Source organism: Euleptes europaea, chromosome 4 (genome assembly GCF_029931775.1).
Source record: "Euleptes europaea isolate rEulEur1 chromosome 4, rEulEur1.hap1, whole genome shotgun sequence".
Lineage (NCBI taxonomy): Eukaryota > Metazoa > Chordata > Lepidosauria > Squamata > Sphaerodactylidae > Euleptes > Euleptes europaea.
Genome location: NC_079315.1, coordinates 10274163 through 10300564, shown reverse-complemented (window position 1 = coordinate 10300564; position 26402 = coordinate 10274163). Strand labels below are relative to the sequence as shown.

General features: G+C 46.9%; 2 protein-coding genes across 3 annotated transcripts in view; one reads left to right on the top strand and one right to left on the bottom strand.

Annotated features, from left to right (window-relative positions):
- The window catches only part of ATP6V1A (ATPase H+ transporting V1 subunit A), a 31193-nt gene extending 19363 nt beyond the window's left edge, over nt 1-11830 (top strand). For both annotated transcript variants that reach the window (XM_056848287.1, XM_056848288.1), the window contains exons 11-15: nt 6099-6162; nt 8811-9014; nt 9428-9522; nt 10361-10532; nt 11713-11830. In XM_056848287.1, coding sequence (XP_056704265.1) covers nt 6099-6162; nt 8811-9014; nt 9428-9522; nt 10361-10532; nt 11713-11805 — 628 coding nt within the window. In that variant the 3' untranslated portion in view covers nt 11806-11830. The remainder of the gene's footprint in view (nt 1-6098; nt 6163-8810; nt 9015-9427; nt 9523-10360; nt 10533-11712) is intronic.
- A 4596-nt stretch (nt 11831-16426) lies between these two features.
- On the bottom strand, nt 16427-25676 carry DUSP12 (dual specificity phosphatase 12). The gene is made up of 6 exons (XM_056848292.1): nt 25435-25676; nt 22055-22168; nt 21837-21955; nt 19496-19592; nt 16998-17184; nt 16427-16593 (listed from the first exon to the last, which is right to left on the bottom strand). The coding sequence occupies exons 1-6, from the start codon at nt 25674-25676 to the stop codon at nt 16435-16437; spliced, it is 918 nt and encodes a 305-aa protein (XP_056704270.1). The 3' UTR covers nt 16427-16434.
- Nucleotides 25677-26402: the final 726 nt, after the last annotated feature.

Genomic DNA, 26402 nt, shown 5'->3' with positions numbered 1-26402 from the left:
CGGCCCCACCTACCTCACAAGGTGTCTTTTGGGGAGAGGAAGGGAAGGCGATTGTAAACCAGTTTGAGACTCCTTAAAGGTAGAAAAAAATGGGGTTTAAAAACCACCTCTTCCTCTAAGCTGCATTTTGATTGAGCTGAGCTGGGGACTACAGGCAGGGGTGAGTTTAAACTTTGCCTTTTTAAAAACGCTGGGAAGCCTAAGTAAACTGAAAATTTAATTGAGGTTTGCTGGGAGAGGGTTGTGATTGTTGTGCCAGTGGGTGATTAAGGTTGATTGCTGCCTGAAAGCTTGATTGTTACCTTGTTATGTGGAGTTGTTGTGATTGGACCTTGTGTGTGAGAGGTGGGGGGCTGTGAGCATTTAAATTCCAAGGCTCCTGCTCACCAGAGGCTCTTGCCCTGTGGCTCTTAGCCTGTGGATCGTGACTGGGGATCTGTAGGGTGAGTGTAAAATCTTGTTATCTTGGCAGAGTTACTCTCTCCATCCAGTTGGAGTACCGAGCAACTTGAATATCTATGTGAATTAGCAGCAGATAGCTGCAGGGCAAGGAACTTCGGCACTCAGTTCTTATTTGGTACGGGAAGAGTGCAAGAGAGTAAAGGGCAGGGTTACAATACCAAAGAATAATATAATTAATTAATTAATAAAATACCAGTTATGAAGGTAGAAAGCAAGCAGGGGTTGGGGGGCTATCCAGTGTGCTGCATGGAGTGTCACATGTATGATTATCTGCCTGCTGGACAGAAGTCGTGGGTGTGTGCTCGGTGCAGGGAGCTCCTGGCTCTCAGGAAGCGAGTTTACTTCCTTGAGGTCAAGGTAGCTCAACTGGATGAGCTGAGGCAGGCAGAGAGAGAGGTGACTAAGGACTCCGGGGATGAAATAGTCACATCCCAGTCCCAAGGTGATGGCAACCTGCCAGACACGGATGATGGAGCCCTTGGGAAAGGAGGCCATCTCACTGAGGTAGGGGGATGTGGTACCTTAGAAGGGACCTCTTCCTTGGTGGATGAACAGATATCCTCTCGTATTGAGGATATGCCTCAGAGGGGAGGGGGGCTTCTTGTAGTGGGGGATTCAATCCTTAGGAATTTAGATAGCTGGGTTTCTGGCGGGTGCATAGACCGCATGGTGACTTGCCTGCCTGGTGCGAAGGTTGCGAACATTACCCATCATATAGGTATTCTGGTAGATAGTGCTGGGGAGGAGCCACTGGTTGTGGTGCATGTTGGCACCAACGACGTGGGGAAATGTAGTCCGGAGGTCTTGAAATCCAAATTTAGGTTGCTAGGCAGGAGACTAAAAGTCAGGACCTCCAAGGTAGCTTTCTCAGAAATGCTATCTGTTCCACGTGCAGGACCAGCTAGGCAGGCACAGTTGGTGAGTCTCAATGCGTGGATGAGACAGTGGTGCAGGGAAGAGGGCTTTAGATTTGTAAGGAACTGGGCAACATTTTGGGACAAGCCGGGCCTATACAAAAGGGATGGGCTCCACTTGAACCAGGATGGAACCAGACTGCTGGCGCGTTATATAAAAAAGGTGGCAGAGCAGCTTTTAAACTGAACCTGGGGGGAAAGCCGACAGGAGCTGCAAAGCATCCGGCTCAGGCAAATTCAGTGCCTACGGACAAAGGGAAAATTGCTTTAGATTGCCCACATAGGAATTACTTGGACATGAAAGGGAATGGGGAAAAAATGATGGATAGCCACCTAAAGATGCCCAAAGGCACATGCCAGGCAAGTCGAAAGAGAGAAACAGTGTGGAAGTGTTTCTATGCTAATGCTAGAAGCCTCCAAGCAAAAATGGGGGAATTAGAGTGCATGGTTTTAAGAGAAAACATAGATATAGTGAGCATTACAGAAACCTGGTGGAGGGGAGAGAACCAGTGGGATACAGTCATCCCTGGTTACAAACTGTATAGAAATGACACAGAAGGGCGTATTGGAGGGGGTGTTGCTATGTATATCAAGGAAGGCATAGTGTCTAATAAGCTAGAGACCATAAAAAGGGCAGACTCGTCCATAGAATCCTTATGGGTGACAATTCCGGGCCCCAAAGGAGATTTAGTACTGGGGACGTTATATTGGCCCCCTGACCAAATGGCTCAGGGTGATCTTGAAATGGAGAATGAAATTACGGAAGCAAGTAAAGGTAATGAAGTAGTAATAATGGGAGACTTCAACTTCCCTCATATTGATAAATGTATGCTCCAGTCAAGCCAAAGAGATAAAATTTTTAGACATCCTAAATGACTGTGCCCTCGAACAGTTGGTCATAGACCCAACCAGAGGGGAGGCAATCCTGGATTTAATACTCTGTGGTGCTGCCAGTGACTTAGTGCGAGATGTGGATGTAGTTGAGCCAGTTGGCAATAGTGATCACAATGGCATCAAATTTAATTTATATGCAAGTGGGAAAGTGACTGGGAAATCTCACGCAATTACCTTTGACTTTAAAAGAGGGAACTTCTCTAAAATGAGAATACTGGTAAAGAGGAAGTTGAAAGGAACAGTTAGGAGGGTTAAATCTCTTGAAAAGGCTTGGGGGTTACTCAAGTCCACATTACTAGAGGCTCAGCTAGCTTGTATACCGCAGGTCAGGAAAGGTAGTAATAAGTCCAAGAGGTCACCACCATGGTAAGGTGAAGGAAGCAATTAGAGAAAAAAGTCTTCCTTCAGAGAATGGAAGGTTTGTCCGAACGAGGCGAACAGAAGCAAACACAAACTTGCACAAAGGAAATGCAAGCAGATAATTAGAGATGCAAAAAAGATTTTGAGGGGCATATTGCTAAACACATCAAAACAAACAATAAGAAATTCTTTAAGTATATTAGGAGTAGGAAACCAGCTAGGGAAGCGGTTGGACCATTGGATGACATTGGGAGTAAAGGAACTCTAAGGGAGGATAAAGCGATTGCGGAAAAACTAAATGAATTCTTCTCATCTGTCTTCACTGTTGAAGATACCGGGCAGATTCCTTCTCCTGAACAGAGATTTTGGAGAGGGGAAAATGAGGAACTGAGGCAAATAGTGGTAAGAAGGCAGGAAGTCCTAGAACGTCTAGACCAGGGGTCGCCAAACTCATTAGTCAAGAGAGCCAAATATCAACAGTACAACGATTGAGATTTCTTTTGAGAGCCAAATTTTTTAAACTCAAACTATATAGGTAGGTACACTGTTTATTAACTTATTAAACTTTAATTAAAATTTAGCAGAAGTGGAAACCAGTAGAGCACCTACTGCACAATGGGGTGGTGAATGGCTGTGGGGAGAGTGTTAACCCCCCCCCCCCGGTTCCTTTTGAAAGAGGCACAAAGTAGCAGGAAGAGGGGAAACCTGTAGTAATAGGCCAGGGGAGGGCTAACAATTGCCAGACAAAAAGGCCCACTGTTTTCTCCCCCACCCCCCGCACCATCACCCAGCGAGGGTCCAGATGTCCAGGGATCCCAGGCACAGAGGAAGAGGCCAGCAGGTCCCCGAGATGCACAATCCATCCTTCCTTCCCCCCCGCCACGGACATGCCAGTTCCCTCCTGGCCAGAGGGAGGGGCAGGTGCTCACCCCCCCCCCCACCATTCTGGGACCGACGGGCTCCAGATTCAGGGCAGGCAGGCAGGGCCGCGCGCCTAGGCGGCTTCCACGGGGGGGGGGAGAAAGGAGAGTCCCCCAACTGCCCCCCCTCCCTCCCTCCCTCCCTCGAGGCCATGGCGCCAGCCCCCTCCCCCCTCCTAGGGGCGGCCTGAGCACGGCCTTGGGCCCGCTCTGCAGCCCTGGGGGCGAGAGCGGCCGTACCGAAAGAGAGGCCCGCGCGGCAGGGAGGGGGGAGGCGGTGGCCGCCGGGGCAGCTCGCTCTCTGCCTCCCCCTCCCCTCTGGGCTGCGGGTGGCCTCAAGCGAGAAAGGCGCTGCGCGGGGCTTCCTCGTCTGGGCGAAGCGCATCCAAAGCAATGAGAATTTATCTCGAGCCTTTCTGAAGAGGGACTCGAGGAGCCAACAGTAGAAGCCAAGAGGCAGCGGGTGGGCTTACCGTGCAAATATCGAAACGGTGGCTGCTCCCTCCGCTGCTTAAGAAACCCCCAATCAGCACGTGGTTGCTCCTTTGTAATTCGAGTGCCTCCTGCGCAGACGTCTCCCCACAGCAGGCCCGCCAGCAGCAGCAGCACGTGGTCGCTCCTACATAACACAAGCGCCTCCTGCGCAGACTCTCTCCCGCCCCCCGCCCCTTTCGCTACTCAGCCGGGCCCGGACATGGAAAGAGCCACACTCAAGGGCTCAAAGAGCCGCATGCGGCTCGGGAGCCACACTTTTGCGACCCCTGGTCTAGACAAACTGCAAACTAACAAGTCACAGGGACCAGACGGTATTCATCCTAGAGTTCTTCAAGAACTCAAATGGGAAATTGCTGAACTTTTAACGAAGATATATGTCCCTTCGATCAGCCTCTGTACCAGAGGACTGGAGAATGGCCAATGTAACACCCATTTATAAAAAAGGTTCCAGGGGGGACCAGGAAATTACAGGCCAGTTAGCTTAATGTCTGTTCCGGGTAAATTAGTGGAAAGCATTATTAAAGATAGAATTGTCAAGCATAAAGAAGGGCAAGGTCTGCTGGGCAAAACCCAACATGGCTTCTGTAAGGGTAGGTCCTGTCTCACTAACCTATTAGCGTTTTTTGAAAGCGTCAATAAGCATGTGGACAGGAATGAGACTGTGGATAATGTGTATTTGGATTTCCAAAAAGCTTTTGACAAAGTCCCCCACCAAAGACTGCTAAGCAAACTTCATAGTCATGGGATAAGAGGACAAGTCCTCTTATGGATTGAGAGCTGGCTGAAAAATAGGAAGCAGAGAGTAGGACTCAATGGTCAGTTCTCACAATGGTAGGATGTGAGCAGTGGGGTGCCTCAGGGATCTGTGTTGGGACCGGTGCTTTTCAACCTGTTCATCAATGACCTGGAGTTGGGGTTAAACAGTGAAGTAGCCAAGTTTGCAGATGACACCAAATTATTTAGGGTGGTTAAAACAAAATCGGACTGTGAAGAGCTCCAGAAGGATCTCTGCATACTGGAAGAACGGGCATTAAAATGACAAATGAGATTCAATGTGAGCAAGTGTGAAGTGATGCATATTTGGGGGGGAAAATCCCAACTTCACATATACACTGATGGGATCTATGCTGGCAGCGACAGACCAAGAAAGGGATCTTGGGGTGGTAGTGGATAGCTCAATGAAGATGTCACCCCAGTGTGCTGCTGCTGTAAAGGCAAATTCCATGCTGGCCATAATTAGACGAGGAATAGAGAATAAAACTGCTGATATCATACTGCCCTTGTACAAATCTAAGGTGAGACCACACTTGGAATACTGTGTACAGTTCTGGTCACCACACCTAAAAAAGGATATTACAGAGCTTGAGAAGGTGCAGAAAAGAGCAACCAAAATGATTAGGGGACTAGAGCAACTGTCCTATGGGGAGCGGTTAAGACGCTTAGGGCTGTTTAACTCGGAAAGAAGGCGGCTGAGGGGAGACATGATAGAGGTCTATAAAATTATGCATGGTTTGGAGAGTGGACAGGGAGATGTTTTTCTCCCTCTCCCATAATACTAGAACACGGGGTCATCTGCTAAAGCTGGAGGGCGAGAGATTCAAAACAGATAAAAGGAAGTATTTTTTCACGCAACGCATAGTTAAATTGTGGAACTCCCTGCCCCAGGATGTGGTGATGGCTGCCAGCTTGGAGGGCTTTAAGAGGGGAGTGGACATATTCATGGAGGAGAGGGGTATTCACGGCTATTAGTTAGAATGGATACTAGTCATGCTGCATACCTATTCTCTCTAGTATCAGGAGCATGCCTATTATTTTGGGTGTGGTGGAACACAGGCAGGATGGTGCTGCTGCAGTCGTCTTGTTTGTGGCTTCCTAGAGGCACCTGGTTGGCCACTGTGTGAACAGACTGCTGGGCTTGATGGGCCTTGGTCTAATCCAGCAGGGCCTTTCTTATGTTCTTAAGCTGAAGAAGAACAATTGCCCTTCCTCTTTAGTGCAATATAATGTATAGCAGTTGCTCATGCTGCCTTCTCTGTTCTCCATCCTCACTCAGTGTATCTCCCCCTGGTGGTGACTTCTCTGACCCAGTTACCTCTGCTACGCTGGGTATTGTTCAGGTAGGTTGAAGCTCTATTATTTTTAATGGAATGTAAACTTCCGTTTGAAGCTCTCCTTCAGTCCAGCCAGGGCCTAATCGTGTGAGCTTTATGACTGCAGAGATTGTCTTCGACGCAGCCAATCTCTGGCCCAGGCAGTGGGGATTTGCAGTACGCCTGGAAAGGAGCGTCTGTGAGGGGTTGGGGCTAGCGATGCTTCTCCTGCGATGTGCCCTACCTCTGTAGGCTGAGAAGCAGGGGGTGTTCCCACCTAGCCCAGGTTTCAGGCAGAGAGAGGTTGGAGGTGGTGGGGATTGAGCTTTGAACCTAGCGTGCAAAACTCACATTGAGCTATGGATTCTTCTCCATAAGGCATAATGCATGCTTCAGCGGCACCCTTTCTGTGGGCGTGGTGGCACACTTGCCATATTGGTGGTTCATTGCTCTACAGGACAGAAATGGCAGGTTCTCTTGCCTTGGCCCCTGGCCTGTTCATTTGGTTATTGCAAAAGTTGGTAGTGCAAGCAACAGCCTCTGTTGACTATGTCTAGACTAGAGTCTAGTAGCACCTTAGAGACCAGCAAGATTTTCAGAGTATAAGCTTTCAAAAAGTCAAAGCTCCCTTAGATATGAGTCGGACTGGATCTGAGTTCTTTTATCCCCGTCAGGTTGGAGAGGTGCTGGCAAGGAAGGAACTCAGGATGCAGAAGTACCATGAACATTGTGGTCAGCTTGATTGGAGCAGAGGAGAAACGCTTGGGAGCATAAAATTAGCATCTGTAGTGAGATAAGCATCCTGTGTCCCTGTTCAGTTAGCCCAGGGAGTGGGGAGGCCATTAGTCTGAATCTGTGAATGAACACAAGTTCAGCAATCTCACATTGTAATCTCCTCTTGAAGCTTGTCTGTTTGAGGAGTGCCACTCTTAGGTCAGCAACAGAATGACGTGGAATATTAAAATATTCTTCCACTGATAGTTTTGGGTATTGTGGTTCATAATGTCGGATTTATGTCTGCTGAATATATATCTGGAACCCCAGGGCTGATCTATCAATGATCCCAATTCCAAAGATCTCCATGGAAACCAATGTCATTGTCTATTATTTATAAAAAGCAAGAAGGAATAAAATGCAGCGGTCTTCCTGCCTGCTAGTTCACAGTCTAGAAAACAAGAGACAGAGGAGAGGAGGACTTGGAGGAAGAAGAATGTGTCATCAGGGCTCAAGGGGACCCCATCCATGGGGCGTTCCAGGCATAAGACGAGCAGAGGTTCGTTGCCTTCCTCTGTGTAGAAACCCCAGCCTTCCTTGGTGGACTCCCGTCCAAGTACTGGCTACGGCCGACCCTGCTTAGTTCCCATGTAGGAACTGCCCTTCCCGTATCGCACAGAGACCAATGTTGACATGTAGATAAGTACCTCAGTTCATAGATCCTTGCATGAAACAGCAAAGTGACATGTGCATAACTATGGGCAAAGATCTCTCTGCACGCTCTCCTAGGGGACAGTTCTTGGTTGTTGCCTCTGAAAGGTAGTGTAAGTTTTGAAGGCGGAAAGAGAAGTTTGAGAAACTGGCGTAGTGCGATCAGAGCCACAGAGAAGAAAATACAGCAGTTGGGTTTTAATTGAGAAGCCTTTTCAATCCTCCTCCTATGGGATGACTGTACGGCAGGGAATTCTCCCCTACACGGAGCAAGCAGGCCCGTCTGGTGGTCGTCCATACAAGTTTAAAAGCTGCAGCTATTGTTTAAAACATCTGGTATTGCTGCTCAGCCAGGAAGCCCCCTAGTCCTGCCTTTACCTTCCATGAAAGATGGTTGTGAAGATCAAATGGAATCTCCTGCTCAGACCTGCTTGGAGTTCAGGTGTGACACACCTGGCGTGGGCTGCTGTCTCTCATCTTCCGCAGGCCTCTTCCAATTCTGCAAAAGCAGCTGAGATGCCTTCTGGCTTTTTTGGGGGGGAAAAAATTAGATAAAAAAGGGATACAGGAGGAAAATGGGAAGTGGAAAGAATGGAAATATCTAACATACCTTTAACAAAATAAAACTTAATCGTTTCAATGCAGTTCAAATGAACAGCATTACTTTGCATTTTGGTATTTGGGTGTGTTATACAAACAGCTTAGTCAGTGAATGATCGTTTATTATCCCCACACGCTACATAGTTGTCTAAATGTAAAGTTAAAACTGCATTGCTGTGCCGCTAAATATTGTCTAGTCTCTCACTTAGAGTTTATTAGTCGTGAGCCTCAAAATAATTATAAAATCCCATTTGTCATGATGTTGCTCAAGGGTCATATCACTGCTTGCGTTTAGCATATTGGTCATTTTTGCCCAAATAGCATATTCCATTAATTTGTCTTTCCATTCTTCTATGTTTGGAAGGAGCGAGAGATGCCTTCTGGCTTGATGTGTGTATAAAGTACCATCAATCGCAGCCAACTTATGGTGACCCTGTAGTGTTTTCAAGGCAAGAGACTTACAGAGGTGGTTTGTCATTGCCTTCCTCTGCATAGAGACCTTCGTATTCCGTGGTGGTCTCCCATCCAATTACTAACCAGGAACGACCCTGCTTAGCTTCTGAGATCTTATGAGATTGGGCTAGCCTGGGCCATCCAAGTCAGGGCTCTAGCATGAGTTAAAATTGTTGGGGGGGGTTTCTCCTTGGCAGGTGTTCTGGGGCTTGGACAAGAAGCTCGCTCAGCGTAAGCACTTTCCGTCCGTAAACTGGCTGATCAGCTACAGCAAGTATACGCGGGCTCTGGATGAGTACTATGACAAGCACTTCCCAGAGTTTGTCCCCCTGAGGACCAAATCCAAGGAGATCCTGCAGGAGGAGGAAGATCTTGCGGAGATTGTGCAGCTGGTGGGAAAGGTGAGTGGGGACCGAGCTGAGAAGATGGGCTCAGGAGCCAGTTCTCCGAAATGGCGGCGCTCGGGATGGCTCGCTGGAGGAGCACATTCAGAGCTGCTCCAGTGTGTGTTGATGGTGATATGGTTGGGAAAGGACTGGAGAGAGGACTCTAGGACTACTGTAATGTTTTCTTAGCGCCGGTGTCCAAAGTCATATCAGCTCTCGAGTCCTTGTCCAAAGGGGCCAGTCAACCATTGGATTGGCAAAGTCACATTAGGGTAGAGCAGTCAGATGGGTAGAGAGCTAAACAGAAGGGGTGGCTGGCAAGAAAACATTTCAGTAGACGAGTCAGATGAAGAACTGTAGTTGGGAACCACAGGCGATGCAATTCTGTGGTCACTGGAGCCCCGCTAACCTGATCTCTTCCACCTTAGGCTTCTTTGGCAGAAACGGACAAGATTACGCTGGAAGTCGCCAAGCTCATTAAAGATGACTTCCTGCAGCAGAACGGCTACTCACCATACGACAGGTGTGCTTCTAATTTATTTATTTTATTTTATTATTTATAACCTGCCCGCCCTCCCCAGCCAAAACTGAGCTCAGGGCGAGTAACAACATTAAAATTCTCAGCAGGTTTTGCATGTACACTTAAAAGCACATCTTTCCAACCAGAGAACCTTTGTTTTCATTCAATAACAAAAAAGCATGTTTCTTGTCTTCCTGGTTACCAAGATATGCTTGAAAGCATACTGGCAAAACCAGCCAATATTATATAGTGTTATAGTCCTAGGCTAGGGCTGGTGAGACCCGGGTTCAAATCACCCCCTCAGTCACAGAGTTCACTGAGTAACCTTGGCCCAATCACACTTTCTAACCTACCCTATAGGGTTGTTATGAGGATGAAGTGGAAGCAGGAGGAGACATGTATGCTGCTCGTGGCTCCTTAGAGGAAAGGCAGAATAAAAATGTAATGGACGCACAGAACTCAGAATGGCAGCATGCACACCGCCCGGGTCAGAATACTGTGTGGGAGTTCGTCTCTTTTGCTTAAACTTGAATTTTTGTAATTCTTCTGGATTTTCATCCTTAGTGACAAAATTGATGCTCCGTGACACATTTGTCCTTCTCAGTGGTACCGGACAAGAGTACATAGCAGAATGCCTTGAGTACATAGTAGGAATGGCACTCCCAAACACACACTCTTAAGCATATCGTTGAAGTTTCCTTGGGGAATGAAAATCTGAAAATTAAATGCAGTCTCACAAAGATGAGAATGATTCTCTGATTCGTGTGGGAGGCTCCAGAGGTCCTTGATCCTTGGCCATCTGTCCAGCTCATGATGGTTTACTCTGTGCTGCCTCTTGCAGGTTCTGCCCATTCTATAAGACCGTGGGGATACTGTCCAATATGATTGCCTTCTACGATATGGCACGCCGAGCGGTTGAAACCACGGCCCAGAGCGACAACAAGATCACCTGGTCCATCATCAGAGAGAACATGAGCGAGATCCTCTACCGACTCTCCTCTATGAAATTCAAGGTAATGCCACCCGGTGACGGTTTTCCAAGCCGCTTCCTTTGCGGAGAACTGGATCACAGTTCTGGCAAGCCCTCCTGTTCAGTCAGCGGTAGGAAGGCCACGAAACTAAAGTGGTATCTGGTCACAGAGGTTGGCCGTACGAAACAGAGAGCCAGATGGGGAAGTTATTAGAAAGGGGCAGTTGCATTCAGACTCTGCTGAAGTCTAACACGGGGCGGTCCAGACCTCCTCCCCGTGAGCCACTCTGCAGAGTCTAGCAAAACAATTCTGGCTGTGGTAGTTTCCTTTTCCTCCCCCCCTTCCCATCCTGTTCCTTTGGTTTTTTTCCTTGCCCCTGCCTATGTCCCCCCTTGACATCTTTGAACTCATGAAGCTGCCTTATACTGAATCAGAGCCTTGGTCCATCAGAGTCAGTATTGTCTACTCAGACCAGCAGCATCTCTCCAGGGTCTCAGGCAGAGGTCTTTCCCATAACCTACTTGCCTAGTCCCTTTAGCTGGAGATGCCGGGGATTGAACCTGGGGCCTTCTGCATGCCGAGCAGAGGTTCTACCACTGAGCCATGTTCCCTCCCCTCTTTGTCGGCTCCTTGCATGGTTTCTCTCTAGAACTGAATGGAAAGCATCAACTGAGAGAGCTATGGTTAGTCTTAATTTTTGTGATTATATTTTAATTGAATTTGATATGGTTATTTATATTTCTAAATGGTATTTATTGATGTTAGCCGCCCTGAGCCTGGCTTAGGTCGGGAAAGGGCGGGGTAAAAGATAATAAAATAAGTTATACAGGGAAGCAGAGCGTGGCATTGAAACCTCCCTTGGAATGCCACAGCACAACCTTGACAGAATAACAAACCCCTGATTATATACAGTGTGAGTGTCTCCCCCTCACGGCTGAGTCAGCCCGTAGCATGGAGTAGTGGTAGTGTCAGAGCAGAATGAGGGAGTCCTGAGTTCAAATCCCCACACAGCCAGGATGCTATTGCTAAGCAACTCCAGCGTAGCCTTTCTCACTTAAGAGACGGAATTGGTGAGCGTGCCCTTATGCAAGAAATGGGTAGTCAGTCAGCCAAATCCTGGTCCCATGAGAAAGTAGAATGGTGGGAAATGTTTCTGGCAATGGCTGTTTTCCAAAACTTGCTCTTTCAAAGAGATCCTTAGCTTTGCTTTATTAAATTTCAGGACCCAGTGAAAGATGGGGAGGCAAAAATCAAAGCCGACTGCGCCCAGCTGTTTGAAGACATGCAGAACGCATTCCGTAGCCTGGAAGACTAGAGCCATGACTCTTGCCTGGGGGCCCCACTTTGACTGTATTCTTCATCTCCGCCCTCTTGCTTTTCCATTGATAGAAGAGAAAGATGTACGTTTCCCTGATGACTACTTTTATCTCGACAGACATTCCTGTTTAGTTTCATAGCTTTGCTGTGTGTGTGTGTGTAAGTCTGAGCTTGAAAGCATAAAGCAGGTTTTGCAAACATTGCTACTTCTTGGCTGACGGGAGAGAGCCGCGAGGATGATCTTCCGCGTATGGCTTTTCTCCTAGGAGGAATAACTGCACTTATGTACGGGTGGCATAAGGGCAGTAGAGCCAGTTTTCCCACTAACTGCTGTGCATTTGTGGCCATTTTCATGCTTTACAGATAGGACCTATCAACTGCATTTCCGTAATGAGTTGCCGCCATGAAAAGGCAAGATTTTTTTTTAAGTACTTTTTTGTTAAGTAATATTCTTTCAGCACCTCACCAGTCCATTTCAGGATGCTGAAAATCTGCAGGTGTGGAACCGTTGGGTAAAATAGGAGCACACTACCGTACCCCAGATGGTCACTCGTCATCTGAGGAAACGCCACTTGTTTTCCTAGATAGAAGTCCTTCTGAGAATGGGATTGCACTTGTTACTCAAAGCCATGGGTTAATTTGAACTAACAGGGCACCCTGGACAATGCGTCTGAGTGATGCTTCGTAATTTTTTCTTCTTCCACGAGATAAAACTGAGATCAGGAAGCCACTCCTCCCTCTTCTGCTTCCCACCATGTTTACTTTGTAGCACAATCACCAAGGGAATGTTGAGGCCGGATGCTTGCTTTCTGCGAATCGGATGGCTGTGGAATGTATGTTGGCCTTCCTAGCCCGAGATCTGGGAGACTGCATTCACTTAACTTCCAGTGTTGGCAGTAAGAGTTTCTTACTTCACGATCGCTGCTTGCCGGCGTAGTCATGGTGCCCGTCTTTAGTTCAGAATCGCAGGGGCGGGAGTCCTCACAAAAACGTCCTGGCATCAATGCCTTGGTCTCTCTCTCTCTCTCTTCTTAAAGAGTTCCTAGCAGGCAGTAGCTTTGTCTATCCTGGAGGGGTACCTTGCAGAATCATAAATACCTCCCCACAAACACACACACACGCACAGTGCAACATTTTGGATGGGGCTGGCGGTAACAATGACGAGGGTTGCAGAGTAGCTAGGATTGCAGGCTGTTTGTGTAATTTGGGCAGTGAATGGTGACCAAGGAAATATCTCCCTCCACCCCATTTATGGCCCTTTTCAGTGGGGTTGCTTTAGTTGTGGACCAAGGCCACTGCGGTTTCACGTGACATCAGCTCGATCTAGGCTTGGGGTCCAGCAGAAACGTTGTTTCTCTCATCGTCGTCACGCTGTTTACAAACGGTGGTGCTCGAAAGACGAGCGCAAAGCTCTCCCGCTAAAAACCCCGATTGACTGTACTGTCGCCACCATACCGTGTTGTAGCATTTCATGCATAGGGAACAGATCACGTTACTTTAAGAGGATATTTAAAAATTTTACAACAAAAAAAAAAGTCTGCTGATGCAGCTATTTATTGTGCTGTACTTAGCCCAGGAGCGGCCAGTTCAGTTTCGTGTGTATATATGTATCTATTTTTTTTGGTCTGTTTTGTGTTTTCCTGTGTTGGGTAAACAGATGTTCACTGTGCCGCTGCAAACTCTTTGGTCCACAAAGAAGTGGAAGGAATAAGAGGTTGGGCAAATACAACTCTTCTCCTGTATAAGTACAGTCACTAGAAGTTGTGTACACTTGTTCAGGTGACAAGGAATAAAAAGATTTAAAAACTTGTCCTGTCTTCATTGAGCAAGAAATCTCTGACCAACCACAATGCTGAACTCCCAGTTGACTGCTATTGAAGGGTACAGGCTTGCTTTAGAGAAAATCCTGAAGAGCCACCCTCCACTATATCATGTGTGCACCCAATTAGGGCCTCAAAAGAATCCCTTTCCGCAGCCATCCTGATGGTTCCCCAACTTTAATAAGAGCAAAAAAAAATAGATAAAAACTGGGGTGGGGTAGAATGAACAGTATTTTTGAGACAGGTTACTATGCCGTCTGTTTAGAGCACTGGTTCCCAGCCAGGGGTCCGCGAGAACTAAATTAAGGTCCGCGAAACAAAGTTATAAACCCATAATAAATTAATATTTCAATTAAAAGTTCTCTATTATAAATATATATATTCAAATATTATTCTAAGTTTAATGTTTAACTAACAGTTATGATTAAAGTTTATTTTCAAATTCTCAGAATTTTTATTTTGAACCTTGGGGTCCCTGCACCGAACAAAAAAGTCCTAGTGGTCCCTGGTCAAAAAAAGGTTGGGAACCACTGGTTTAGAGTGACTGACACTGGATTCTCTACTTCATTGGCGTGCATTTCACGCTAGTTTATGGTTTTTGAGTGGAAGACCACGGCCAGGACCCGAAGAAACCTCAGTGAAAAGGGACTTTTACCAGAACCCCTTCTCTTCATTTGTTGGTCTCACAATTTTTTCTACGTGCTTCTACTTCCAATTTAGGATGTTTGTATAGCATTGGAACCTATTGGGTTACCGCTTGTACGCTTAAGGACTTTGTCAATGTCATTTGCAGTTTGCAAAGTTCTTTGTTATACTTGTGTGTTATGTGTTGTAACCGTGAATAACAGCTAGTGTGATTCTCTAAGAGCATATATATTGCACATTGTGATAAAATCAATACACAGTCGTGGTTTGGTTATACATTTATTGTTATAAGCCAGGGGTGGGGAACGTCAGGCCCGCGAAATCATTTGGGCTGGCCCTTTGTGGGTCCTGGCACATCTCTAGCTCAGAAGGATCTAAGACTGGTTATCCGCCCCCTCCTGCAGACAGGAATAGCCTCTATTCAAGGCAGATGTGAGGATGTTTTGCCGAGAAAAGGAATCTTTTCCCCCCCTTGCAGAAGAGTCGAGCTATGCAGAAGAGAAGAGCTATGGAGCTGCTAGGACCGCCCAAGAAACTGTGTTAACCCTTTCCCACCCAGACCGTGGAGAAACGTATTCCCTCTGTACTACAAGAGGGCTGGGGGTGGAAGTGGTGACAATGGAGGAGTTAAAGGGGGCAGGTCCAGAATGCGGGGGCGGGGGAGTTCTAACCAGTGTGTCCTCATTTCATCCCTGCAGGCAGAGGTAGCAGGAGCCGGCTGTAGAATCTGGCCCCAACCAGGCAGAGCAGGAGCAACTCTGGCGGGCCCCTGGACAGCTACACCCAGCTGGTGCAACAGACCATCCTGTGCCACCAGTTGGATGCCTGCTTCCTTGCCCACAAGGGGGGGGGTCATCTGGGGCAGCTGCCTGCTTGGGGCTTGGTAGGCTAATTTTTAAGTTGATAATTTTGTATGGCCCGCGAATGATGTTATAAATATCCAAATGGCCCTTGGCGGAAAAAAGGTTCCCCACCCCTGTTATAAGCACTGTGTGAACAGTTTCCATTTAGTCATTCGTGCTACTTTTCTGTACATTCTTCAACATGTCTAGCATGAGCTCTTGTATTCATTAACGTCAGTATTTTTGTAATGGCACACTTCGGTTCCTTTTTTTTGCAAACTAGTTTGCCCAGAGTTCGGAGATTTGTACATACTATTCCACACCCATGGCTTCAAAACATCTTCAATACAAAGGGGGGATTCTACAAGTGCAGGTAAAATCTTCTCATTGGGTCCCTACTTATGGACCTCTACATGCCCTTACAGCACCTGGTAAATCGACCCAATTTGACTCCTACTGACTTGCTCCTACATCTAAAGTTATTCTCCTGCTTTAAAGAGAACTATCATGTTTATTTTGTTGTTTCGCAGCCTTACCAAGAGAGCTATGTAGAAAACCAGCATTTAAATTAAATCCACACTGTCATCTTCCCAGCTGCACTTCTCCCCCATAGTGTTAATGGATGTTGCTCTCTCACCACCATCAAGAAGAGTTGGTTATTATACAAACCAGCTTAGTCACCTTCCCTTCCCCTCCCCACAACAGACACCCAGTGAAGTAGGTGAGGCTGAGAGAGCTGTGACTAGCCCAAGGTCACCCAGCTGGCTTCGTGTGGAGGAGTGGCGAAACCAATCCAGTTCACCAGATTAGCCTCCGCCGCTCATGTGGAGGAGTGGGGAATCAAACCTGGTTCTCCAGATCAGAGTCCACCGCTCCAAACCACTACGCCACGCTGGCGGTTTCTTCCTGCTCTGTACCCCCAAACACCCAATCCTCTTTGGAACCAACACTAACTTCTGTTGGAAGGCTACATTTTAGCATGCTACCCCTATGGTCTTCCCAATCACCTTTCCTTAAAAGCAACTTCTGTACAAGCCAAACCAACTTTTTATAAAAGCTCTTTGGATTTGGGCATCTTAAAAAAAAAAGGGGTTCTTGACAAAACCCAAAGCAAGTTAGATTTTTCCAGTGCGAACACAGTTCAGGGCGATGCTCCCAAAATGCAATTCGTTTTATGGATTTGCCCTTTGCAACAAAGCTGGAGAAAAAGTTTTCCTGTAAAGCAAAGTGACCCGCTCGACTGGATTAAGGGCATCCTCCAAGAAGTCCTCGGAATTCTTGTGCCGGGGTCAGCCTATGTTGCACACGCAGAAACCAAGTTCATTTCCCCGACTGCAGACTGCCCGCAGGAAGCCCTTTCACTTCATCCACCCGACTCTTGTGAATCTGGAAGGCAGGGGTCACCCAATGGCCGCAGGAACACTGCTCGCCATGCCAGTGGAAGGAGCCCAGCTTTGAGGAGCATTTGGGGCACAGAAGCTGCAGAAAAACACAACCAGATGTAAGGCAGAAGCAAAGGGTTCTTCACCTGTCAGCTGCCTCCACCCATGGAGAAGAAGAGTTGGTTTTTATATGCCGACTTTCTCTACCACTTAAGGAAGAATCAAACCGGCTCACAATCACCTTCCCTTCCCTTCCCCACAACAGACACCCCGTGAGGTAGGTGGGGCTGAGAGAGTGTGACTGGCCCAAGGTCACCCAGCTGGCTTCGTGTGTAGGAGTGGAGAAACAAATCCAGTTCACCAGATTAGCCTCCACCGCTCATGTGGAGGAGCGGGGAATCAAACCCAGTTCTCCAGATCAGAGTCCACTGCTCTAAACCAGTACAACGGGAACTGCCCAAACCACCTTGCGAATATCATCTGCGCAACAGCTTCTCTCACCTGCCCTTCCAGCACCCCGAGAAGGGCTGGCTCCATCCACTGTACAGGCTCGACGAAATAAGAAGTGCAGGTAGAAGGGCCGCCACGTTGAAAAGAGGCAGGGTCCGGGAGTCTCTTGTGCGCAAAAGCAGCAGGCCCCTTGCCTTCCATGTGAGTCAGAATACTCGAACTCTGAAAGAGCAGGCGCCTGTCCTCCACCAACACAAAAATTGAAAAGGTATTCGACATTTATTTATTTTTTCAATTTATAACCCGCCCTCTCCGGCCAAGACCAGGCTCAGGGCAGGTAACATCATCCGGGATACACCAAAATATCAACAATAAAATTAATAATTCTAAAATTGAACAATAAAGCCTGATTAAAACCTTAAAAAAACTCCAGATGGCGCCAAATTTAGCCCATAGGGCATGGAATAAGCAGCAGGTTGCCCCCCCCCCCCCAATTAACAAGAATAGGAAGGCCAGCAGAAGATAATACCCGTGGCTGCCCTCAACTGTAGGCCTGGTGGAAAAGCTCTGTCTTGCAGGCCCAACAGAACATGAATGGCAGAGGGCAGTAAGATCATCAGAGGTTTGTTTTTTTTGCATCTTTTTTTTTAAAACACTGTATATATGCATGCACACTATCCATAAAACTCGCCGCTCATGTATGTCAAAACATGCAGCAACATAAAAAGAAAAATGGGGAAAGAAGGGAGAGTGGAGGAGGAGAGATGGAAAATGACAAAGCAAAAATACACCATTATCTATAGCATATTTGGTTCCTTTTTTATACTCCTCCGGGTATCAAGAAGGAGACGTCAGTAAAAGATTACTCCATATAAGTTCAAAATTCCCTAGAGCTAAGAATGGAAGTTTGCCACTAAAGAAACCGGCAGAGCAGAGATTGAGGTGAAATAAGGTTTAAATGCATAAGCTATTAGGCGGTATAAAGAGATTAAATTGTTGATTTTAAGTGTATTTAGTGAGTTAGGCATTTTTTATTATTGTAGATGTTATCGATGGCAGCCATAAACGGCACATTAAGGAAGGTTGATCTGCAGTATGTATGACTGGTGTATGTATGATTTGTTGTTGTTTCTATGTTAAAAATAAAGTTATTAATAAAAAAACAAAATTCTCTTCATTTTTTGCTTCTTCCCTACATAATTTACTTTCAATAATTTAAAATAGATGGAAAATATAGCAACTTTCAGCCCCTTAGCTACTATGGAGGATTTAACTGGCCACACTGCAACTCTCTTATTTTCCCAGCAGATCAGGATAGGGCCCAAAGTATTTACCAACAGCAGAACCACTTACAACACTAAATTAACATGCACGATCAAGCCAGAAGCAAAGGACCTCAGAAGAGGCACCAAATGGATGATCATAGTGGGCAACATGAAGCACGTTCAGAATATCTGAAATCAGAAAGGCTGAGGTATCAACCAAAGGCATGGGCAAATTCCTCAGTAAAACACCTAATTACATCATTTGAGCAGCCAAATGGACAGAAATTCTGAATATTTATGGTTTTAGTGCATCAGGAAAGCAAGTTTTCATAGTGATGCCAGGAAAATGTCTTCAGAAAAAAACAGCATCCACCTATCTCAATTACTTCCTTTCTGACAATTAAAAATTTCTTGCCAGACCTAAGAATCGTTTTCAAAAAAATACATGTCCTCTTTGTACTGACCATCCAAGTTTTGGTTCTTGTAGGTTATCCGGGCTGTGTAACCGTGGTCTTGGAATTTTCTTTCCTGACGTTTCGCCAGCAACTGTGGCAGGCATCTTCAGAGTAGTAACACTGAAGGACAGTCCTTCAGTGTTACTACTCTGGAGATGCCTGCCACAGTTGCTGGCGAAACGTCAGGAAAGAAAATTCCAAGACCACGGTTACACAGCCCGGATAACCTACAAGAACCAATGAACTCTGACCGTGAAAGCCTTCGACAACATCCAAGTTTTGTTTCTGTTCTGGAAAAACAAAACTATTAAGAAGTGCTAATGGTTCAAATACAATCTCACTTGGCCCATACTGACAACAATATTAATGCATTAAAAAAAACCTACTTCCTCCAAGGAAGGAAGCCCCGTGGCGCAGAGTGTTAAGCTGCAGTACTGCAGTCCAAGCGCCCGACCTGAGTTCGATCCCGACGGAAGTCGGTTTCAGGTAGCCGGCTCAAGGTTGACTCAGCCTTCCACCCTTCCGAGGTCGGTAAAACGAGTACCCAGCTTGCTGGGGGTAAAGGGAAGATGACTGGGGAAGGCACTGGTAAACCACCCCGTAAAACAAAGTCTGCCTAGTAAACTTCGGGATGTGACTTCACCCCATGGATCAGGAATGACTCAGTGCTTGCACAGGGACCTTTACCTCCTTTACCTTTTTACTTCCTCCAAAGAGGAAGTCCTTGTATGCTCTGGTCACAAGACTGGATCTCCTCACTATTAGACAGAAATCAACCACCAAAGGAGGAAAAAAATTAACTCCAGGTCAGGTTTGCGGCCCTCCATACCTGCATTTCCTGCACTTATACAGAGGTTCATAACTTGGAGTCTGGTGTCCAGCGCTTGGGTCAGCGGCGAAAACCTCTCGCGGCAGGACTTGTAGCTCTGAAAAGAGGAAAGGCTTCTGAATTTATGAACATGGGGGCAAGCCTCATGGAGGATTTAAAGCACCCTGCTTTTAATATTTGTACCATGGAGGAGCCGCTGAAACAAGAACCTTTATTTTACAGTTCACTGGATTAAATTTTCTAATAACATCTTCAACCACATTTTATTTCTTTAGGGAATTTATATGCCAACTCTCCAGAGAACCGTTGGAAACGGCTCACAAATACCATTAAAACACATACACACACACAATGTAAGTCATCAATATTAAAAGTATTAAAATTATCAATATTAAAAGATGTAGAAGTATCTACATCTGTAGAATGCAAGCTTCAGCTACTAATATACAAGAATTTGCAAGCTTCAGCTACTAAATGAGCAGGCATGGTATAAGAATCTCAGGCTAGGGTCTGGGAGAACCACTCTGCCATGAAAGGTTGCTGGGTGACCTTGGGCCAGCCACTCTCAGCCTAACCTACCTCACAGCGTTGGTTGTTGCTCTGAGGATAAACTGCAGGAAGGGAGAATGTTTGTAAGCTGCTTTGGGCCCCCACTGGGGAAAAAGTGGAGCACGTATATCCAAATAAATAATGGCATACATACTTTGATAATAAATGTGCGTATCTATGTGTGTGTCTCATCATAGGGTTTTCAAGGTAAGGGTTGGTCAGAAGTGGTTTACCAGTGCAGTCATGAAGGAGCTAGAAAAGATTCTCAAGTGTAAGGATGTGTCACTGGCCACCAAGATCAAGTTAATTCATGCCATCATATTCCCGATTACTATGTATGGGTGTGAAAGCTGGACAATGAAGAAAGCTGATAGGAAGAAAGTAGATTCCTTTGAGATGTGGTGTTGGAGGAGAGTGTTATGGATTACGTGGACTGCCAAAAAAACAAATCAGTGGGTTATAGATCAAATCAAGCCTAAACTGACCCTAGAAGCTATAATGACTAAACTGAGGCTATTGTATTTTGGTCACATTATGAAGAGACAAGAGTCACTGGAAAAGACAATCATGCTAGGAAAAGTTGAGGGTAGCAGGAAAAGAGGAAGACCCAACAAGAGATGGATGGACTCAATCAAGGAAGCCACAGCCCTCAGTTTGCAAGATCTGAGCAAGGCTGTCAAAGATAGGCATTTTGGAGGACATTGATTCATAGGGTTGCCATGAGTCGGAAGCGACTTGACAGCACTTAACACACGCACGTTATGTGCTGTCAACTCACAGCTGACTTATGGTGACCCCATAGGGTCTTCAAGGCAAGAGACATACGGAGGCGGTTAGACATTGCCTGCCTCTAATAATAAATGATAATAAATGCTGTTCATTAACTAGGTTTTTAAAAATGCTAATTTCATTTAGACTCATAGCTGCCAGAACATTGGGGAAAAAACCCAGTTCAGGTTATTTAGCCAGTCCCAGCAGGGAGCACTGTGCCTTTCCCCAACTGCTCCTATCTCTTGTCAGGTAATGACTTGAGTGTCACAACAAGAATGCTGCTCCTGCTGTTCTCAAATATATTTTTGCAACTTTAAAAGTTCAAGGAAGCAAAAGCTAATAAAGGTTATAGTGGGAAATGTTGGAAACACCCAAAATATAGATGCAACATTCTATCCCATGTGGTGGACCTATAAAAGGCAAGAAAATACTGGATAATGATACATGATGAAAATCCACAAAAAAATTGAAAATCAAGTTTGTGCAAGATCCAAAAAGCATGTTGTTCAATATTTTACCACGCAATACCTTAAAATATATCATTATTGTGAATTATTTAGTTACATGGTGGCAGCGGCAAGAGCGGTGTATGAAAAGGAAGCGGAGAGCAGAGGAGTACCCAGATGTAACTGAATGGTTAAATAAATTAATAAAGTTTGCAAATATGGCTAAATGTAAGTCTTTAATAAATAGATCAATTTCCGAATTTCATGAAAAATTGAATGTATTCTTTAACTATATAGCCAATAACTAATGATAGAATTTAAGCAATAAAAGTATTATTAGATATGAAAATGTAAGTGAAATACAGAAGAGTCTTTGAGTCTTTAAAAGCTAAACAAAACCTTATAAATTAAATATAATACTGTCTGGGCTTTTAGCCCTCTTAACCTTTCGAACGCTTGGATGTTATCTGTGATTTTATTTGTCCACTGTGCTCTAAAGATGCTCCTAAACAGCAACTTTCATTACAAACAACTCAAATTTTTCAGGAGCTAGGAAAATCCTTCCTCTCACTTACCAGGATATTTCTCTATAACCTTCTGCAAACGATACTGTTTGTAAAGGACACTGGTTACATCAACTTCACAGCCCATTTTTTCATAGAGTTGCAGCTGCCACTCAAAACCTTCGTTCATTCTGGAATTAAACGAAAGCAAACGCTTTCACTCACAGAGGATGTGCATGTGACCCTCGCGGAGAACGGAAACAAACTTTACCAAGGGGGGAAAAACATACTTGGCTTCTGGCCTAAGAGCCTGGACAAAGGCATAGGCCTCTTCAAAAGGGAGGTTATTCACTTTCATTAAATAAGCAGTGACGACAGCAACGCTTCGGCTGACCCCTGCATGACTGAAAGACAAGGAGACAACTGTTAGAATGCAGTCACAAAGAATTCTCTCTCTTCACGCTTGATTTTCTCTTTAAGATGGCGACCTGCTTTTTATAATGCATTTGGAGGGAGGACATTACTCACATCACCAATATGAGAAGCATTACTGATCATGACTTTTCCCCTTCAAAATATGGAGAAGTCAAGAGTGAGATCATTCCTACACAGCTCGTGTGTATTCTGAAGGAAGCCATGATTATATACATCAAGATGCTCTTCATAAGCAATGAGGCGTATATATGTGTACATCTGGTACAGGCTGAGTATCCCTCATCCGGACTGCTTGGGACCAGAAGTGGTCCATATTTCAGATCTTTCCCTATTTTGGAATTTTTGCATATACATAATGAGTTCGCAACAAAGGTTCAGAGAAATTGCCAAACGTGCAGTGTACGTAATCGCAATGAGCAAAACCAGAAGCGTAGATATTTAATATATCTATGTTACTACTACTTTGCATAATTTTGTAGCAGCTACAAGTTGTTAGATAAACGACTTGCAACCTCTGTTGCTCTGCACATTCCCGCCCACCCTCCGTCTTCTATCAGAGGTTTCTCCCCCTTCCTTTTCTGAGCTTTGGAGGGTGGACAAGGCCCTAAAGGTGTCTAGGTCTTATGCACAGTTGCCAACCCCAGGCTGGGCATCCTTGAGATTTGGGGGCAGTTTCTGAAGATGGTATCGCTTTACTCTGCTCTGGTTAGATCTCACCTAGAGTACTGTGTTCAGTTCTGGGCACCGCGATTTAAGAAGGATGTAGACAAGCTGGAACGTGTCCAGAGGAGGGTAACGAAGATGGTGAGGGGTCTGGAGACCATGTCCTATGAGGAAAGGTTGAAGGAGCTGGGTATGTTTAGCCTGGAGAGGAGAAGACTGAGAGGGGATATGAGAACCATCTTCAAGTATTTGAGGGGCTGTCATATAGAGGAGGGTGCCGAGTTGTTTTCTGTTGCTCAAGAAGGTCGGACCAGAACCAAAGGGTTGAAATTAAATCAAGAGTTTCCGTCTAGACCAGGGGTCCTCAAACTAAGGCCCGAGGGCCGGATCCGGCCCCCGGAGGGCTTTTGTCCGGCCCGGGGACCAAGGAAGCCAGTCCCCCCTTGCCCCCCTCCCCAGAGCTTTTCTGGGCTTCCTGGCTGTGTACGCACAACTGGAAGCCTCCCTCCCGCCCCAGTCGCCCCCTTCCCTGCTCCCTCTCCAGGCCAAAACCCCTTTCCTGGGCACACAAGGCATCTTGCTGCTTCGCGTACCGCCCGGTCGCCCCCTTCCCCCTCTCCCTCCCAGGCCCAAAACCTCCTTTCCTGGGTGCGCGAGGCGTCTTGCTGCCTCGCACACCGCCCAGTCGCCCCCTTCCTGTCCTGGCGTTCCTGTTTTGGCCACAGTTGGCAGCGTTCTCATGGCTCGGGCCTCTCTCTCCTCCTGGGGGTATCCTTGTGGCCTGGAGGTAATTGTAGGGTCCCCTTGGGAGGGCTGGGCATATCTCCAGGGAGAAGAAAAAGACTTGTGGCCATTTATGCACAGGAGGTTTTGCCTTGGATTTGCCGCTCTCCAGATGCACATTTTCCCCATCCGAATACTCAGAACTCAAAAGTAAATTCCCCCCCACCCCAGGGGAGAGTTTGGAGAATTCGGATGGGGAAAATGTGCATCTGGAGAGCGGCAAATCCAAGGCAAACCCTTCCATGAATAAATGGCCTTGGTTTTTACATGCCAACTTTCTCTACCACTAAAGGGAGACTCAAATTGCCTTACAATCCCCTTCCCATACCCTCCCACAACAGACTCCCTGTGAGGCAGGTGGGGCTGAGAGAGCGCTAACAGAGCTGTAACTTGCCCAAGGTCAGCCAGCTGGCTTCGTGTATAGGGGTGGGGAAACCAACCAGGTTCACCAGATTAGCCTCCGCTTCTCACGTGGAGGAGTGGGGAATCAAACCCGGTTCTCTAGAGTCCCCGCTCCCAACCACCACTCTTAACCACTACAGGGGGAATGACCGGGCTTGTAAGGAGGATGCTTTTCCGGAGAGCCCCCTCGCGCCGCCGCCTCCTCCCCCGAAACAGTCCGGCCCCCAACAGTGTTTGAGGGACAGTGAACTGGCCCCCTGTTTAAAAAGTTTGAGGACCCCTGGTCTAGACATTAGGAAGAATTTTCTAACAGTTAGAGCGGTTCCTCAGTGGAACAGGCTTCCTCGGGAGGTGGTGAGCTCTCCTTCCCTGGAGGTTTTTAAGCAGAGGCTAGATGGCCATCTGTCAGCAATGCTGATTCTACGACCATAAGCAGATCACAAGAGGAAGGGCACCTTGGCCATCTTCTGGGCATGGAGTAGGGGGTCACTGGGGGTGTGGGGGGGTAGGCTTGCCAGGTCCCTCTTTGCCACCGGAGGGAGGGTTTTGGGGGCAGAGCCTGAGGAGGGCGGGGCTTGGGGAGGGGCTTCAACGCCATAGAGTCCAATTGCCAAAGCGGCCATTTCCCCCAGATAACCTGATCTCTATCAGCTGGAGATCAGTTGTAACAGAAGGAGATCTCCATATAGTATCTGGAGGCTGTGTAAAAGAATAGTAATCAGCTCACGCAAATTATGCAAAAGTGCGATGTTACTATATACAAGTGCGAGATAACATTTGATGTTATCCAGCCGTGTCTAAGCTTCAGTCTCGTCATCTTTCTGGAAGAAAGAAAGAAAAGTCATTGTACTTACCTTTAAAAGACTTTCCAGGTTGAAATTGACCATCTGTATTGTTAGCGTATTAGCTACACCTTATCCTTGTATATACTTTGTTGCATGTATCTCCATTATTGTTGGCTTCTCACACTTGTATATAACATTGCACTTTTGCATAATTTGCGTGAGCTGATTTTACTATTCTTTTACACAACTGGTCTATTTAGTATTAGGGGCTTCTTTCTGTTAAGTACCTGGAGGCTGGCAACCGGGTCTCTTTAGTATTAGGGGCTTCTTTCTGTTAAGTACCTGGAGGCTGGCAACCCGGTCTATTTAGTATTAGGGGCTTCTTTCTGTTAAGTACCTGGAGGCTGGCAACCCTAGTGTGTAGGGGGGGGAGGCAGTTGTGAATTCCCTGCATTGTGCAGGGGGGGCTGGACTAGATGACCCCTGGGGGTCCCTTTCCAACTCTACGATTCAGATCCCAAGGATGCCCAGCTTGGGGTCGGCGACCATGCATAAGACCCCGCCTTCTCAGGAGGGCCGGGCTTTGCAAGGAGGCCGCTCACCACCGCACCAGGACGGCTCCGCCCCGCTCCCGGGCGCGGCTGATGAAGGCGGCGCAGGCGTCCAGGCGGCTCAGCAGGTCGCTCCGGGGCTCGTCCAGCAGCGGGACGTGCAGCACCTCCTCCGGCCCGGCCCCCGCGCCCCCGGGCGGCTCCGAGTCCACCGACAGCAGCGCCGTCGCCTCTCCCGCCTCGGCGCCCGCTAGGCCGCAGCCCAAGTACAGGCCTGGGAGCACGGGAACCATGGCAACGCCCGGCGCTCGCTCGCCGCGCGCGGCTGACGTCAGGCGAGGGCGCCTCCCGCCGCCGCGCGCCCCGACGGCGCAGCCTCTTCCGCGTGACGAAAGCGGCGCCTCCCGCGTGGGGGGCGTGGCAATAGGAGGCTCCTCCCACCCCAGAGGCCAGAGTGGCTTGGAGCTGCGCAAAGAGAACAAGTCCGCATTGACGTATTCCCAGCGATGTATTAAGAGTTTGAAAACGTTATAAAACGCTTTAAATGAGGGGGTTACCGCATTGACGTATTCCCAGCGATGTATTAAGAGTTTGAAAACGTTATAAAACGCTTTAAATGAGGGGGTTACCGCATTGACGTATTCCCAGCGATGTATTAAGAGTTTGAAAACGTTATAAAACGCTTTAAATGAGGGGGTTACCGCATTGACGTATTCCCAGCGATGTATTAAGAGTTTGAAAACGTTATAAAACGCTTTAAATGAGGGGGTTACCGCATTGACGTATTCCCAGCGATGTATTAAGAGTTTGAAAACGTTATAAAACGCTTTAAATGAGGGGGTTACCGCATTGACGTATTCCCAGCGATGTATTAAGAGTTTGAAAACGTTATAAAACGCTTTAAATGAGGGGGTTACCGCATTGACGTATTCCCAGCGATGTATTAAGAGTTTGAAAACGTTATAAAACGCTTTAAATGAGGGGGTTACCGCATTGACGTATTCCCAGCGATGTATTAA

Excerpts from the sequence above, each read along its gene's own strand:
- DUSP12 (XM_056848292.1), bottom strand. The coding sequence starts at position 25,676 with ATGGTTCCCGTGCTCCCAGGCCTGTACTTGGGCTGCGGCCTAGCGGGC. Across the intron at positions 19,593-21,836 it reads GGTTATAGAGAAATATCCTG|AGCTACAAGTCCTGCCGCGA; the intron begins GTAAGTGAGAGG and ends TCCTCTTTTCAG. Across the intron at positions 16,594-16,997 it reads TCGGGGTGCTGGAAGGGCAG|CTTCTGTGCCCCAAATGCTC; the intron begins GTGAGAGAAGCT and ends GTTTTTCTGCAG.